The sequence below is a fragment of the Solanum tuberosum genome, unplaced genomic scaffold, assembly GCF_000226075.1.
Source record: "Solanum tuberosum cultivar DM 1-3 516 R44 unplaced genomic scaffold, SolTub_3.0 scf00177, whole genome shotgun sequence".
NCBI lineage: Eukaryota > Viridiplantae > Streptophyta > Magnoliopsida > Solanales > Solanaceae > Solanum > Solanum tuberosum.
In genome coordinates, this window is record NW_006239101.1 from 12,356 (window position 1) to 29,134 (window position 16,779).

The 16,779-nt window shown below is 31.3% G+C and overlaps 2 protein-coding genes across 2 annotated transcripts; both read left to right on the top strand.

Moving 5' to 3' along the window:
* The first annotated feature begins 567 nt into the window (after positions 1–567).
* LOC102591579 (uncharacterized) lies at positions 568–1,429 on the top strand. The gene has a single exon (XM_006354263.2). The coding sequence runs from the start codon at positions 677–679 to the stop codon at positions 1,157–1,159; it is 483 nt and encodes a 160-aa protein (XP_006354325.1). The 5' UTR covers positions 568–676; the 3' UTR covers positions 1,160–1,429.
* A 5,854-nt stretch (positions 1,430–7,283) lies between these two features.
* On the top strand, positions 7,284–15,045 carry LOC102591925 (uncharacterized). Its single transcript, XM_006354264.2, has 4 exons — positions 7,284–7,500; positions 9,204–9,315; positions 14,289–14,354; positions 14,538–15,045. Exons 1-4 carry the CDS (start codon positions 7,346–7,348, stop codon positions 14,622–14,624), a joined length of 420 nt encoding a protein of 139 aa, XP_006354326.1. The 5' UTR covers positions 7,284–7,345; the 3' UTR covers positions 14,625–15,045.
* The last annotated feature ends 1,734 nt before the right edge of the window (positions 15,046–16,779 follow it).

Consider the following 16,779-nt stretch of genomic DNA (forward strand, 5'->3'; position numbering starts at 1 on the left):
GTTATGATCAAAATTAACTTATATAATTAAATAAAGTAATTTTTTATCCATAACTAGGGCGAAACTCTATTTTTCAAGGAGATTCATGTGCATTTTTTTGGTTACACTTGTGTCAATTCAAGTTCTGAACTATCGTATTTGGCTAAAGGGGTTCATCTGAACCATCTTTAAAAGAAAAGTACATTCTCTATACATGATTATAATTTTTTTTTATGTGTATATTAGATACTGAACACTCTTCAACTTCTTCATAAATTTATTTCTTTGTATTTTAAAATTTCATTAATGAAAATTCTGACTCTATCACCACCACAACAAACAAATCCTTCATAATTGTATACTTTTTTTTTAATTTCTCACCCGATGTCCGAAGCTCACACTAAAGCTCCTAAAAATGAAACAGTCTCACCAATGCACCACTATCCCGTCTTCATAATTGTATACACAAATGATGGTAAAGTGTTATCTAGTACTACCAATAGTACAAAAACCAAAAAAATAAATTACTAATTAAAACAAAGCTTATCCAATAGTACAACTCAATTATATATATACCCCTTAACTTCAATCAAACAAGAACACTTTTTTAACTACTCACATACCTAACAAAATAACAAACCATACACTCTTTCTTTTTCTTCTTCATCTTTTTCAATATTTTCTTCCTTCAACAACAATGGCTACAACAACAACAACAAGAAAAAACAAAAATTTCCTCTTCTTAGGTGGAAAAGACAGAATTACCCCTCTCCCATCAAGCACAAACACCCTCCAATTTGAATTTGATGAAGCTGAAATGTGGAGTAATTCGGAAGAAATTAATAGTTTTGAACCCAAATTATCAATACCAAGCTCAAGATTTTCAAAGAAAACGACGAAAAAAGGCGAAAGAAAGGCGAGTAATGCGACGTCGTTGCCTGTGAATATACCTGATTGGTCGAAAATATTAGGTGATGAGAAGGGTAATTTGGGAAAAAATATTATGTTTGATGATGATGGAGATTCTGATAATGAAAATAGAATTCCACCACATGAGTATTTAGCAAGAACAAGAGTTGCTTCATTTTCAGTACATGAAGGAATTGGAAGGACATTAAAAGGAAGAGATTTAAGTAGAGTTAGAAATGCTATTTGGAAAAAAATTGGTTTTGAAGATTAGTTACTAATAGTGAATTTTTTATTTATTTTTTTAAGGGTAATTATGAAAATACGGCGTTTTGAATCATAGACTATTATTGCTGGAATGGAACAAGTTTTTTGATTGGATTAATGGGTTAATTTTATTTTTTTTGGTAAGTTCTTTTGGGGTTAGAATAGATTTGATCCTATGTTTATTGATGTTCATCTTTTAGTTGTGGACTTCAATGAGGATGTAATGTAAGTTTGTGTTATTAGATTTTCTAATTAGTAATTTGTAATTGTTGATGAGTTTTTTGGGATTTGTATTGTATTTGTCGGATTTTAACAATATATGTAGTATTTTAATTTAATTTGTTTTTTTTTCTCATATACATTGTTCTTTTGCCTTTTTCTTTCTAGGGAGGAAATTAATTATAAAAATGAGGAATCGAATTTCCACTTGTAGTTTAAGTAATTAATCAATCGAGTCACTAAGATTTCTGAAACGTTATTCTTCATCTTTCTTGCTTTGGGGTAGGTACTTTTTGTTTTTATTTTATGACACTTATAGCTAGTAGTGATGATTTCTGAAAAAGTTTTAGTAGTATTTCCTTTTAGCAAATTATTATTAAAAATAAAACAAATGGTGAAACATAACTTATGTAGTTTTGTTCTTGGTTCTATTGTTGTTTCTTGTGGTTGTAGTAGTTACATTTTTGGGTGAAGATAGAAATTAACGAGATGAGATTTCGAAGCAATGATAAAATTATTTTTGTGTAATTATAGATTAAGAATTCTAACGATGAATCAAGTCTTTCAAGTTTGCATTGGAGGTATGGTCATGTTTGTATTACGCAGCCTTGGGGTGTGATTCTTTTTTGCTCAAGTTGTTCTTTTAGAAAATATACATTGGATTGGAAGAGAGAAAGGATTGAAGCAACGATAAAATTATTGTTATATTATTTACAAATTATGAATTCATTCTGTAATATTAGTCATAATAGAATATTTACATTATAATTCTTTTAAATATGATCTTTCTATAAATTTTATAAAATAGAATTACTTTGTGTATCAAACTGCTTTTGGATAGTTTATAGTGGTAGGTAAGAAAACAACATATTAGCTTTGGACAATCCTTTGAAGCAAAAATCACATCACACGCCACCTAAGATGGGAATTTTTCTTATTTTGTTTAATCTTTAAAGAAATGGTAACTTGACTTGTTTGTTTGGATATGGACAAATTTTGTATCATGTGAACCAATAAATTGACCTTATGTATTTGTATATAATCAAATAATTTTGAATAAATACTGAAATTGAGGTCATATTCAAAGTATTTTAGATCATTGTGAACACTCTTTCTACTACTCTTCCGTCTCTATTTACTTGTCAAATATTTTCTAATTTAATTTTCATATTATTTGTCATTTTTGATAAATCAATAAAGGATATAGTGAGTAAATATGTTTGAGATCCCATCAATTAATAAGAGTAAAATAGTAAACTCATCAATCATTATTTTCTTAATAGGTGTACCTAATCAAAATTTGATAAATAAAAAGGAATGGAGAAAGTATTCTTTTAATTTGAAATTTGATATATGTATTAAAGTTATATTAATTCAAATTCTCCTTATCAAAGATTTTTTTATACTCAAGACTCGAATACGAAACTTCTAATTAAAGAAGAAACAATCTTATCTGAAACATCTGATTAAGAAAAGAATAATGATATACTACACCACATCTTTTGATGGTCTCTTTCTATCATTTTCATATCCCTCTATCTTGTTTTAATTAGACAATAGTTTTTTTATTTTCTATTGGCTGGTATATTAGTTGTACTTTCGTGTATTTATCTATGACACATTCTTCTCAACCTTGTCACTTGGATTTTATTTTTTATTTTTTATTTTTTAAAAAGTAACCAATAATTGATTGTCAGCTCATTTTACAAAAATAAAATAAAATAAAAGGATTGCATTCAATTTATTTGAACCGTTTCAAAAATAATATATTTTTATATTGTTATTAGATTAGATATAGTAAGACAATCAAAGAAAAAGCTATTAAATGTGAAATCTTGATACAACAATTTTTTGTGTTATTAGGGGCCTAATTATCACGACTCTTTCTAGAAGATGGTTATGATGTTAGGTGTTTTTTAGGTGTATTAATTTTATAATAATAATAAATAAATAAAAAAAGGTATTCAGTGAAATTTTATAAGGGTTGAAAATGATAGAATATACGTAAATTTTATCACCATCTTGTGAAGGTAGAGAAACTGTCTCTAAAAAATTCCCCGACTTAAATGCAGCAAATCCAAGTACAAGGAAGAAAAAAACAATGTAAAAAACATAGCAACTAATAAGGGAGTAGTGCAAACCCTACAACAAAAGAAACAAAAATAACAAAATATTCGACAATCAAAACAAAATAAATATTGAATATCATACGATGATAAATATCACAAGAAGTACAATAATACAACAGTATAACAAACAAAACACCAATAAGCCTAACCTCTCGGAAAGCGAGATAGTACTCCACTAACATTTTACCCTAATACGTGTGTCGTACATACCTATCTATCTAAGGTCATTCTCGATAATCTAAAGTTGTTAATAGCAATATTTATATTTATTACCAAAAAAAATAATCAATTTACCCACAAACACAAAATTTCAATTTATTCGAGTTTGAGAGGGAGTTTAGCATAAGGATAGTTTTATTTATTTATTCGAGTTTGAAATATATTATATGCTCACATAAAAATCCACATACATAGTTCTCACTTCTAAGTGATAATAATAAAAAAGTGAATACGACTAAAGTTGATAGTTGTAAAATTAAACTCTTCTTACTAAAACTCACTTAATTAATTACTGTATAATTTGTAATTATCTGTTTGGTGACTTTAATTTTGTCCATGTTTAGAATAATGGAGGCCATTTCAAATAGATACGTCTTGTCATGAAATTAATTATAAGATAATTAACCTTTACATTAGTTACACAAATTTGACAAGACTTATCCTTTAAGTAGTGGCTTAATTAACCTAAACATATTAACCAGGTGCTAATTAAACAATGGGCGCAGCTTGTTTGTGTTGTATTAATCAAAGGTTAATTAGGTAGATTTACATTAACTATTATCGTAAAAAAGGCATCTAAATACTTCTAAACTTTTTTATATATATATATATTATTTTTCTCTAAGAGTATATATATCATGTTCAATTTATATTGATATATTAATATACTTGCTGATCTATTTGTCCAAAATCTATTTTCAGTACATGATGGAATTGGAAGGACACTTGAAAGGAAAATACTTAGACGTGTCAAATGTGTGGATTGAGCTAAATTTAGATAAATTAAAATGAGTTGAAAAAAATTACTTAAACAGTGTGGATTGGGTTAAAATAAGTTATCATAGCCTAACTTGTCTAATTTTTATTCAATTTATTTTTTTAATTTTTTTTCAAAGTAGCTAATGAGAGTAAAATTTATCCTTTATTTTGTTTTTTTCTAATTCACTTAGATTCTTGTGTATCCCACCTTCTTTCAAAAATAAAAATTTGTTTCTTTATGTTGACTACTTCAACCAAATATACACCTTTTTAAATATTTTTAGCCTAACCTTTCTAGTTAGCATAATTGAACTGATCAAAATAGATGGAGTTACTAAATAGATGAGTCATTGACGTCATTCCCTAAATTTGAATAGGGAACAAATGGTATTTGAAAACAATACTGGCTATATTTAAAATACTTTGTGTATATTACATAGAAGATAAATCTAAAACAACAATCCTAAAGTGGTTATTGGCGTACATAGCCCAACTCTACACTTCTTTAAGCCCAATACTTTTCCACCTTGTGTGGATCTTATGGAAAATAAAAGAGCAACTTTCACAGTTAACAAACAGAAAAATCATATTTGTATGTTATAACTATATTTTGCATAATTACGCTTCATAACAAACTTTATGTTTTCTATGGAGTATCAAATTGTATAAATCGCTGGGGGCAACAAATTTGTATAAAATCGTTGACAGACTCTCATTTGTATAAATTGCTGGCAGCCTCTCGTTTGTATAAGCTGGCAACCTCTCAATTCAACTTTATGTGTTTGTATATCTGCATAAAATTTGAATTTGTATATAATTGAATCGAAATAAAACGTTTGTATATCAAATCTCTCTCTCTCTCTCATTTTATACAGACACAAATTATACATTATATTTTGTATAATTTGTGTTTGTATAAAGCGAGAAAAAGAGAAAGGCAAAAGAGAACTGGGCAGAGGAAGATTTATATTGTATAATTATAAGTGTATATGATGAAGATATATGTATTTGCATGTGTATATACAATTTTCTCTCGCTTTATACAAACAGAAACACATTTTATACATTTGTGTTTGTATAAAGTGAGAGAGGCGAACGAGAGACTGGCAAGCGAGAGAGGGAGAGTGGCGAGCGAAAATTTCAGGGAGAGAGACGAATCGCAACAATTTGCTACGGTTACAATTAAATCAAACCGTGGTTATAACATTTAATTTGAACTAATAGTTTGCTATTATATACAATTTTCCCAAAATAAAACTTACAGAAATCTTACTAGTTTAGGACCTAATTACATAGATAGGCTTTAGTTTTCAATATTACAAATCTTATCAGATTTTGATGCATCCATTTATGTTTCAAAACATGTATCTCGGGATACATGAGTCAAAAATGGGGTATATAATTTATTCTAGATACACTCAATCCATAACAAATCTCGCTCGCCTCCCTCCTATCTCGCCACTCTCATATGTATTTGATATCCCAGATACATGCGAATCATATCAGATACGTACAAATACATGTATCTGAGATGCATGACTATCTCGCTCGCCTCATGACTATATGACTTGCCTTCCTTCTCATCTTCCTCACCTCTCTCCCTATTTTAGTTTATTTGATAGCAAAAATACATGTATCTAGATGTATCTTTCTCAATATAGGTAGAAAACTCTTAATTAGAAGTAAGATACGTAAATATTTAAAAGTATAAGTAGAATTAATATAATATGGTATGTATGTATGTTTAATAAAGGTAGTTTTCTCAATATATATATATGACAACAATAACAAAAGCATAATTTCCGAAGTGGGGTTCAAAAATGATATGACGTATGGAGATCTTACTCCTATTCCTATGGGTAGAAAGATTGTTTTGATAGATCGTGGACTTAAATGATGCAAAAAGGCGGCATCAATTTTTTTAGAAGAATCAGTATATGTCACCCATTTTTACTTTTATGTTTCTCTAATTATATTTATAAATTCATTTATCTTATATTTTGCATGAGAATCAACTTTATCATAATTTGGTCGAACTTTAGACTCTTCAATTTTAAACTTGAAATCTAACCGTTAGACTTGGTCAATTCCAACTTTAGATTCAAAAGATTGAAGTTTGATCTTCAAATCTCTCAAATATAATTTCAAATGATTAAATTTAAATAAATCATAATTATAATTAGTTGGCCAAATGGATATATATCTAGACCTTTTCTTGTTTTGAAACACAATACTTGTGATTCAAGTTCTTCTCAAAGAAAATGCTACCATTATACATACTATAGAAAATATTTTCAACTGCCTAATAGTAGTTAATTCCTAGGCATTTTATGAGAACTAGTAAATGAATAACAATTATTCCTTCATTTTTCACCAAGATATTAAAATGTATTACTTCACGCCGAAATCTCTTGCCCTTTAATTATTTGAATTAAAAAAAAGTCCTTTTTTTATCCTTATATAAAATAACAAAGATCTTTTATAAAATAAAGTATAAAACTAAAAAAAAGTTGCACAAGATTAGAAAATTAATCACTCCGTCTACTTTTAATTGTCATTATTTTTTTTTAGAGTCAAATGACAAAAACTTCGATGTATTATGTAAAAAATTGCAATTTATAATACTTTTCATATCGTTTTTGAGTATCTAAATTTTCTATTTAAAATATCAAATTAATATAATTTAATTTAACTTTGAAAATTCATTTCAAAAAAATTGACCAATCAATTACCATTAGCTTAATATCTTAGTTAAGTCAAAAATCAAAATGGACTTTAAAACCAATTACCATTAATCCCAAATTACAGTAGCTAACTTTTTTTTTGTTTTTTTCTAAATAATTTTTGAGAAACCTAGAAATCAGTAAATGCAGAGGTTGGGAAGAAAGAAGGAGAAGATGGGAGGAGGAAGAAAGCAAATATTCCTGGGACTTGGTCTTGTTATGGTGATGGGTTTAGCTGTTTACTTGAGGCTTTGGACCATTGACTACAATTTCTCATCTAGTGAAACTGAATTACTCAGGTACTCTCTTCTTCTTCTTCTTCTTTCTTGCTTATTTTACCTCAAAAAGATCATGTCTTTGCACCAAGAAAATGGTTGGAAATGGATTTTCACTTTTGTTTGGTTGGTGGGTTAATTGGGTGTAGTCTAAGAAACTGGAGGACTAATTGGGGATGTTGATTAGTCTTAATTTTAAGCAAGAACATTGAAAAAGCAATCACCTTTACTTGTATGTACCTCAAAAAGATCATGTCTTTGAATCACGAAAATGTTTGGAAATTGATTTTCACTTTGTTGGGGTGTTGGGAAAATTGGGTGTAGGTCAAGAAACTGGAGGAGTAATTGGGGATGTTGATTAGTCTTAATTTTATGCAAGAACATTGAAAAAGAAATCATCTTTACTTGTATGTAGCTCAAAAAGATCATGTCTTTGAACCAAGAAAATGTTTGGAAATTGATTTTCACTTTGTTGGGGTGTTGGGAAAATTGGGTGTAGTTCAAGAAACTGGAGGACTAATTGGGGATGTTGATTAGTCTTAACTGTAAGCAAGAACATTGAAAAAGAAATCACCTTTACTTGTATGTAGCTCAAAAAGATCATGTCTTTTGAACCAAGAAAATGGTTGGAATGGATATTCACTTTGTTTGGTTGCTGGGAAAATTGGGTGTGGTTCAAGAAGCTGGAGGAGTGATTGGGGATGTTGATTAATCTTAACTTTAAGCATAACATTGGGAAAAAAGAACGAACACCTTTACTTTTATCCAAGTATTGGACTGTACCTCAAAAAGATCATGTTTTTGCACCAAGGAAATAGTTGGAAATGGATTTTCACTTTGTTTGGGTGCTGGGAAAACTGGGTGTGGTTCAAGAAACAGAAAGGACTAGTTGGTGTCTTTTGGGGATGTTGATTAGTCTTAGTTTTAAGCAAGAACATCAAAAGGAAGGGAAAAAGAAGCAGTCAGTCACCTTTGTATCCAGCAATAGAATTAGAGGTAGAGCCATGATTTTAGAATGACCTGTTCAACTGCTAATACTTGAGTTTTAAACATAATGTATGTACATATATAATGAACTTCTTAGCATAAATACACAATTTGAGCAAAAGCCTCCCAAGGTAGGGGTAAGGTTTGCATACACTCTACCTTCTCCAAACCCCACCCGATGTTGGCCCCCATATTATGTTGTCCATGCTCCAATTGGCAGGCGTAGGCGTGCAGGGGTGTTGGAAGTCCCACATATATGGGGGATAGTTCAATTAGACTCTTTATATGGTTTTGGGCAATCCTCATTGCATAAACTATCTTTTGAAGTTGAGTTAGGCCCATTGTTTATTTTCTTTAGCAGGTGAAAATCATGTGAACTCCATTGCAAATGCTTTAACAGGTCACTTGACATGGGTTTTGATTATAGGGGTGGTTTTTATTAGCATAAATCAAACTATTAGAACTAGTTTCTACTAGAATTGCTTTGTGCAAAATTGTACTGTTTTCTTTAAGTTGCCGATGCAAAACCGTTTCTAAGTTAAGTAGTGATTCAAATAAATAAGAAACTTTGTTTTCAGGACCAAGGTTTTTAATCATTCCACATTCCCAGCACGAGTCTAAAATTGATGGCAATCAAACATATGATCATATTTTAGATTTAAAATCCAACTTTCCCACTAAGATAGTATTTCAATGCCATTTAATGCTTGGCTAAGTATATTGTTCTTGGTTTCTTGTAGGAGACAGTTCGATCTTGCCAGTAGAGAAGCAATGGACGAATCTGCAGTGTGGAGAAAAAGATATGATGACGAGGAAAAGATATCTTCCGCCTGCCAGAAGGAACTGATTAAGGTAGGCATCTTTTCATTCAGAATCAATACCATAGATGTTTGATTAAGTATTTAATATATATATAGCAAAGTCCTCGAACTTCCGTTGTATGTTATTTTTCTGCGACATGTTATCCTCTCTATTGACAATCAATGATGGCTTGAGTAATCTATCACTTTAATCAAGAATATTAACTAGGCAATCACATATGTACCAGCATAAAAAAGCAAATAAATAAAAAGTAAACATTCACCTTTTCTTCTAGTTTGATACAGCTGCCTAGAAAAATGATTGTATCGATGACCCTATGTCTAAGAAAAGAAATAAAGCATTGTTGGACATGAATGAACAACATTATATACATGGATTGGACTGAATGGTCCACACGGACTGACCATCAGTCCATATGTGAGATGCGATGCTAAGCTCTACCCGAGTAACCAGCTCCTTACACAAGGACTTCCAGAAATGAGGTGAAAACAATCTCTCCTGGAATCCTAAATATGCTAGTAATAAATAATTATTACTAAGACAATATTTGACTTGTTTAAAGAATAATCGATTTTTAAACCCTTAAATAAGACAATATTCGACTCGATTTGTGGAAGAAATTTTGTATACTATGTGCTCAATGTAGTTCTTTCACACTCCATAGTTTGTAGGTAAAAGTCATTATTGAATACAATCAAAGTTGATGTAAGGCCCTTAGCTACTACTCTGACCATGCTGAATAAGTAGAATCAGTTTGCCGAGTTCTCGTTGTGTTTAAAGATCTTATCTAAAATTGAAGATAAATAGACATAAGTTTTGAAGTTTGTCCAACTCAATCAAATTAGTTGGAGAAGGATCAGTCTTGCTACCAGGTCCTGTTGTGATCTTTACGACAATAACAATGTCTTAGTCCAAACAAGTTGGGGTCGGCTATATGGATCCTGACTGACTATATTCTCCATTTAAGCTCATCTCATGTCATCATACCAAATAAAAAGTGATGTTATCCTCAAATGTAAAACTAAAATATTTCCTATTTTGGTTGCCCACTAATTTGATTTTTATTTTTTTAGTTTAAGAAAAAGATAATATTCAAAAAAGTGGGCAGACATAATAGAAAAGATAAATTAACCCAAGATTGAAAGGGACTTGTGTCTTCGGTCACAAGTTTGATCCCAGTGCCAAGTGAACGAATAAAGTCTAGTATTTAAGTGGAAAATGACCCGAAGGGTGGCTTCAGACCAATTTCTCAGTCATAAAAAAGAAATAATATAATAGGTCAATGAAGAGAAGTTTTGAACCAATGTTGAAGTCCCTTTTGCTCTTCAATTTCTTGTTCCTAATATCCTTGAGAAAATGGTCAAATGTCCCCTCAAGCTTTAGCCGTATTTCCAACTACACACTTAGAGCCCGTTTGGATTGGCTTAAAAGTTGGTCAAATCTACTTTTAAGTTAGTTTTTGACTTCTGAAAGTGTTTGGCAAATATAAAAAATAACTTAAAATAAGTTACGAAGTGTTTGGCAAGGTAAAAAATGACTTAAAATAAGTCAGAAACCAAAAGTCGCTTAGAATCGACATTAGAAATCTAGTAGTAGTATTTTTTTTTTTTTTTTTTGATTGAAGAAAGAGAAAATAGAATCTATCAGACTCAGATGGGTAAATAATCAAATTGCCATCCTTCCTTTCGGAGGAGTTCAAAAATACTATGATGGCTCCGTTGCTTTATATGTTTATTTTTTATTTTTTTTGTCTGTGATTCAGCAATCCCAAAGTTTCTTTTTAATCCGATCAAATAAGGAAAAAATATTTTTTTTTCGTACTCTTTCATAACATAAATATTGTTAAGAACTCTCCGGCATGAAAACAAATAAGTTTGTGACGCTGAACTGAATTCCCGATAGATAAGAGAAAATCGGAAATACCCCTTATCTCATACTACTCTCTCGATACAGAATCTAATGTTTTGAAAAAAAAAAACAATACAAAAATTTCTCATATCGAATTCGAAGTGCCATGCTATTATTACTTAGTATTCATATGGCGAAGGCATAGTCTTCTTTTTTCTCTCAAATAAAAACCTCATTGGCGCCAAGCGTGAGGGAATGCTATACGTTTGGTAAGTTGTCCTCCGGCCAGGATAAAAGATCCCATTGAAGCAGCTAATCCTATGCATATTGTATGGATATCTGGTCGCACAAATTGCATAGTATCATAAATGGCGATCCCAGGTATTACCCAGCCCCCAGGAGAGTTTACAAACAAATATAGCTCTTTGTTCTCATCCTCCATACTGAGATACATCATAAGACCAATAAGTTGATTCGAAAGATCGGTACTAATCCCTTGGCCTAAAAAAAGTAATCTTTCTCGATAAAGTCGGTTGATTAGGGTAAAATTGTATCCCTTAGGAACCGTACATGCGCCTTTTGATGCATACGGTTCAAAAAAATTGTGAATCAATGTATAGATTCCAGTCCTCTTTCTTTTTTTCTACAAGGGCTCTTTCTTACTTCTAACGAAAGGGCTTTTCTTCGATTTTTCAATAAAGACGAGTTTTTACTCCTTTTTGATATTTTCGATTTTCCATTATAAAATTCTAAGTTATAAGAAAGGGTCATTAAACTTATCGAATTAACTTCTCATTGATGTATTCTTTCATCGAGATTTACTTTTTATTTTTTGACTTAAAAGTCATTTCAGTTTGACTTTTTATTTTTGACTTAAAAGCTAAATTTTTTAAGCCAATCCAAACGGGCTCTTAATCTTCACGGGAGTCCTATTACCCTCCCGAACCTTTTTTTTTATATATTAGTTCACCCTTATAGGCTGATGTGTCCACAAACGTGAACTCACCTCCGTGAGGCACTTAAGAACCAAATAAAATGTACACCTGGAGTCCAAATAAGCTTCCAACGGTAACTTTAAACATATATTCAATCATCTCTTTTTCTTTTATTCTTGAACAAAAATTAATCTCTTTTCTCTTTTGTTCTTGAACAAAAATTAATCTCTCTCCTTTCTCTTTTGTTCTTCAAGGGTAACTATTCCACCATTTTCAAAGCATGAAGCTTGAATTTAGTTGTCGTAATTGTATCTTTTGCTACAAAGATTGAATTTAGGGTTTGCAATTTTCCCCAATTTCATATTGAAGATTCGAAATCTTCCCCAATTTTATCTTCTCCTATTTTTTTTTTTTTTTTTTTTTTTTGTGTTGTTAGGGTTAGTAATGCGAAATTGAATAAGCGATGCATGGAAGAATCAGACTCAATGCTCAAAGCCATAGTACGATGCAAATATGGAAGTTTGTTGCATATGCAAACTTCTTGGTCGAAGTCAAATCCTGGAAGACAATTTTGGTCTTGCCCTTGCTATGGTGTATGTGACTTTTCTTCTGTTTGATTTTTTCAGTCGAAGAATATATTAACATTAACATCAGTTAAACCCAACAAAATCAAACAACAAAAGAAAAGTCACATACACCATAGCAGGGGCAAGACCAAAATCGTCTTCCAGGATTTGACTTCGACCAAGAAGTCTTCATATGCAACAAACTTTCATGTTTGCATCGTACTATGGCTTTGAGCATTGAGTCTGATTCTTCCATGCATAACTTATTCAATTTCGCATTTGACATTACTAACCCTAACAACACAAAATGAAAAAAATAAAATAAAAATAGGAGAAGATAAAATTGGGAAAGATTTCGAATCTTCAATATGAAATTGGGGAAATTGCAAACCCTAAATTCAATATTTATAGCAAAAGATACAATAACGACAACTAAATTCAAGCATCATGCTTTGAAAATGGTGGAATAGTTACCCATGAAGAACAAAAGAGAAAGGAGAGAGATTAATTTTTGTTCAAGAACAAAAGAGAAAGAGATCAATTTTTGTTCAAGAAAAAGAGATGGTTAAATATATGTTTAAAGTTACCATTGGAAGCTTATTTGGACTCGAGGTGTACATTTTATTTGGTTCTTACGTGCCTCACAGAGGTGAGTTCGCGTTTGTGGACACATCAGCCTATAAGGGTGAACTAATACATAAAAAAAACGGTTCGGGGGTAATAGGACTCCCGGGAAGATTAAGGGGTCGTTTGGTAGAGTGTATTGGAGAAAATAATGCTTGTATTAGTTTGATGTATTATTAGTACCTTGTTTGGTACACTTTTCTAACTAATGCTTGTATTAGTAATACACTCTATTGTGTATTGAAGAGTGTATTACTAATACCATCTATTTCTATGCATTAGTAATGCATGCATTAATGACACAATTGCCCTCAAAAACTTTTTTTACATCCTTTCCACTATGATTGTGGAGAGTATTTTTGTAAACAAATATTTTTTCTAAAAAAATTATGTAATGCATAATATTTTTAGTACACCAAACATCGCATAAAAAAAATCTCATCATAACTAATGCAAACATAACTAATACAAGCATTACTAATACACTATATTTTGCATTATTCTTATACACTCCACCAAACGACCCCTAAGTGTGTAGTTGGAATTTGGAAATATGGCTAAAGTTTGAGGGGACATTTGACCATTTTCTCAATATCCTTCTTAAGTCTTTCCGCTCTGATCTGTGTAAGGAGCTTAAAGATTACATGATCGCAGCCTATATATCTGGTTACTGATGCATTGTTTCTGTTTTTTTTTGCTATTGGCTCTTCCATAATGTGCATTAAGTCAGAGAACATGTCATCTGCATTAGATTCACAGCCAAATGAAAATCTCTTTGTTTTGCATTGTCTGATTATTGAAGCATGTTTCTTTCATGGGTAGATGTCATTACTTACGACGGCTTTACCCGGAAAGAGGGTTAACTGATATTGCTCAGACTTATCAAAAATACCGACAGGTGCATGTTGGATCCTCCAAAAGTAGTGCATTTTTGGAGGATCCGACATGGGCGTGGCAACATTTTTATAGAGTCCGAGCAACGTAGTTGCACGTCATTTGCTAGTCTTTTAACTTGTGGCCTTTCGTGCAGATTAAGCAGTTGTTGAAGGAGGATGGTGCTGCTGGCATTAAGAAGAAGTTGGACCTGCTGCAAAAGGTGAACGTTTGAGTCAATTTACTTGATGTCTTTTCGTTAATCTTTGATCTTTCTCTTCTTCTCCCCCTCTTTGACGCCTTTCATATGAGAAATGTAAAGTTTGTAGATCGTGATAACCATGATGCTTATTATAATTGCCACAGTTCAATTTATACTTTTGTCTCTGATGTTCGATTTCACCAGGAAAACATTGATTTACTTGAACGACTCGAGTCTTTGAAGCAAGAGCTTGAATCGGAGAAGTTGAAATGTAGCATGAAACAGATATGACTTCACCAGAACCCTGGTAGTCCGGAGATCATTCGGAAGTTGACAACTTACCAAATTAATCTAACTCAAACATGGCAAGGAGGATTATGCTTCAGAATTCGCGCTACATTATGCTTTCCGAGAGGCATTCCGGAGCATCTTCCATCCAAATTTTTTGCCTCCCTAGAATACTCTCTTTTGTTAAGTGATGGTTCTTAGATTTTTCTAAGTCCCTATACAACATTTTATTAAATCTTGAATTGTATAGATTTTTAGCAGATATGACCAAAAGGAGTTGAACCATCAGAGGTCACAAAATGCAACAGTGCTTTACAGCTGATTATCAAGTCTTTTACATTTTGTTATATATGTATGAGTGACATTCTCAATGCTGTCAAAAAACTGAAATTTGATTCATAGTATCTGGACTGCAAAGGTTCTATTTTTTACAGTTTTTTGTGTGTATTAGTTCATGAATATTTGGTACCCAATTATTTTTTGAAATCTTCTGGAATGATCAAGTGAACGATGCCCATAGCCTCTACAAGATCCATGCACTTTTTAGTGTTTAGTGGTCACGAAATAGATATTCAAGATTTTCTCAAATTTTTGTGGGTATTAGTCCATAAATTTTTAAAAATATATATGACATATATTTTTTATCCAAAATATTGTAGGACCATCCGTAATTGCCTAGTTAACGATACCCATAGCCTCTACAAGATCCACACCACTTTTGTTTAGCATTTAGGATCCACAATATAAAGATTCCGATTTTTTTTAGTATTTCACATATATTAGTCCATGATAGTGTTGTCATGAAGGGCCAGCCCAGCCCCACCCAGTCCAAGCATGTATCTAGGATACTGGATATGCGAGATACATGTATTTGGTATGATGCATGATGCATCTAGATACACGAGCGAGATAAGCGAGATGGGAGAGAGGCGAGGGTGTGAGATTTGTTTACATATCCTAGATACGTGTGAATCCACTTGGATAGAGTGTATCTAGAACAAATTACACCTACTTATGAGTCCATGGATCCTGAGATACATGTATCTGGACGCACCAAATCTGGTAAGATTCATAATATTATAATATAGCGTGCATTAAGTAATTAACTCATACACTAGTGTGATTTCTGTCAGTTGTGTACCCTTAAATAAATAGTTTTGGCCCATGGACCGACCCTGGCTAGGCCCCAATCAAGCCTCAAGGGCCTAGAGGTTATATGGGTTGGGCTTATAACCCTATTTTTAAATGTGCTTGAAAAATCATATTCCAATAGTGGGTTGGGTTGAGCCGGCCCCATAAGCTAAGCTCATTTTGACGGGCTCTAGTCCATGATTTTTTGAAAATATCACTTTTTAATTGTGGATGATTCTTCGAGCAACTTACAAAAATAACTATATTTATAGGGTTAATGAATACCAATAGCTATAAGTATGCTATTTACAATAAATGACTACAATTTATATCACTTTTTCGCTGTATTTTTGTATAGTTTTTTATTTTTTTTATTTATACATTAATAGATCTTTAAGTACAACAAACTAAATAAGGAATTGACTCTAAATATAACCCACTATCCTTACATTACGTCCATACAATGAGCAACTTCCCATAATTAACTTTATAACTGAAAAATTACTCATTTAAAGACATATCATATCATATTCTTTATCAGTTTAACAAAAAATGTGATACATCATACTCAATTTTCTTGTTGTCTCCATAATTCTTATTCTGGCGTCGTGAAGGTATTAGTAAATTTTTTTTGTTAATTCAAGTTATTGTATGTAAGCAAATTGTTGAATTTGTGAATGAAGGTTAAGTATTTCGATTTTGAATTAGGTGAACTACATGGCAAAAGATACACTAGTTGTTAAACAAAAAATGAATACACCAATATAGAATACAATGAATACGTTGTTGTTAATCACAAAAATGAATACGTTGGATACAACTATACTTGTATTCCCTAATCAACTTTTTATCTTGGATATAGTACTTATCTATCTAGATATAACTGTATTCGCAAATCAACATTTCAACTTGTGCTTATATAACAATACAAGTATCTATGTATATAAATATGGATACATTTCAACACTGTTGTTAAGCAAAAATATGGATACATTAGACAAACGAGCAAAAAAGATACAATTTGTGG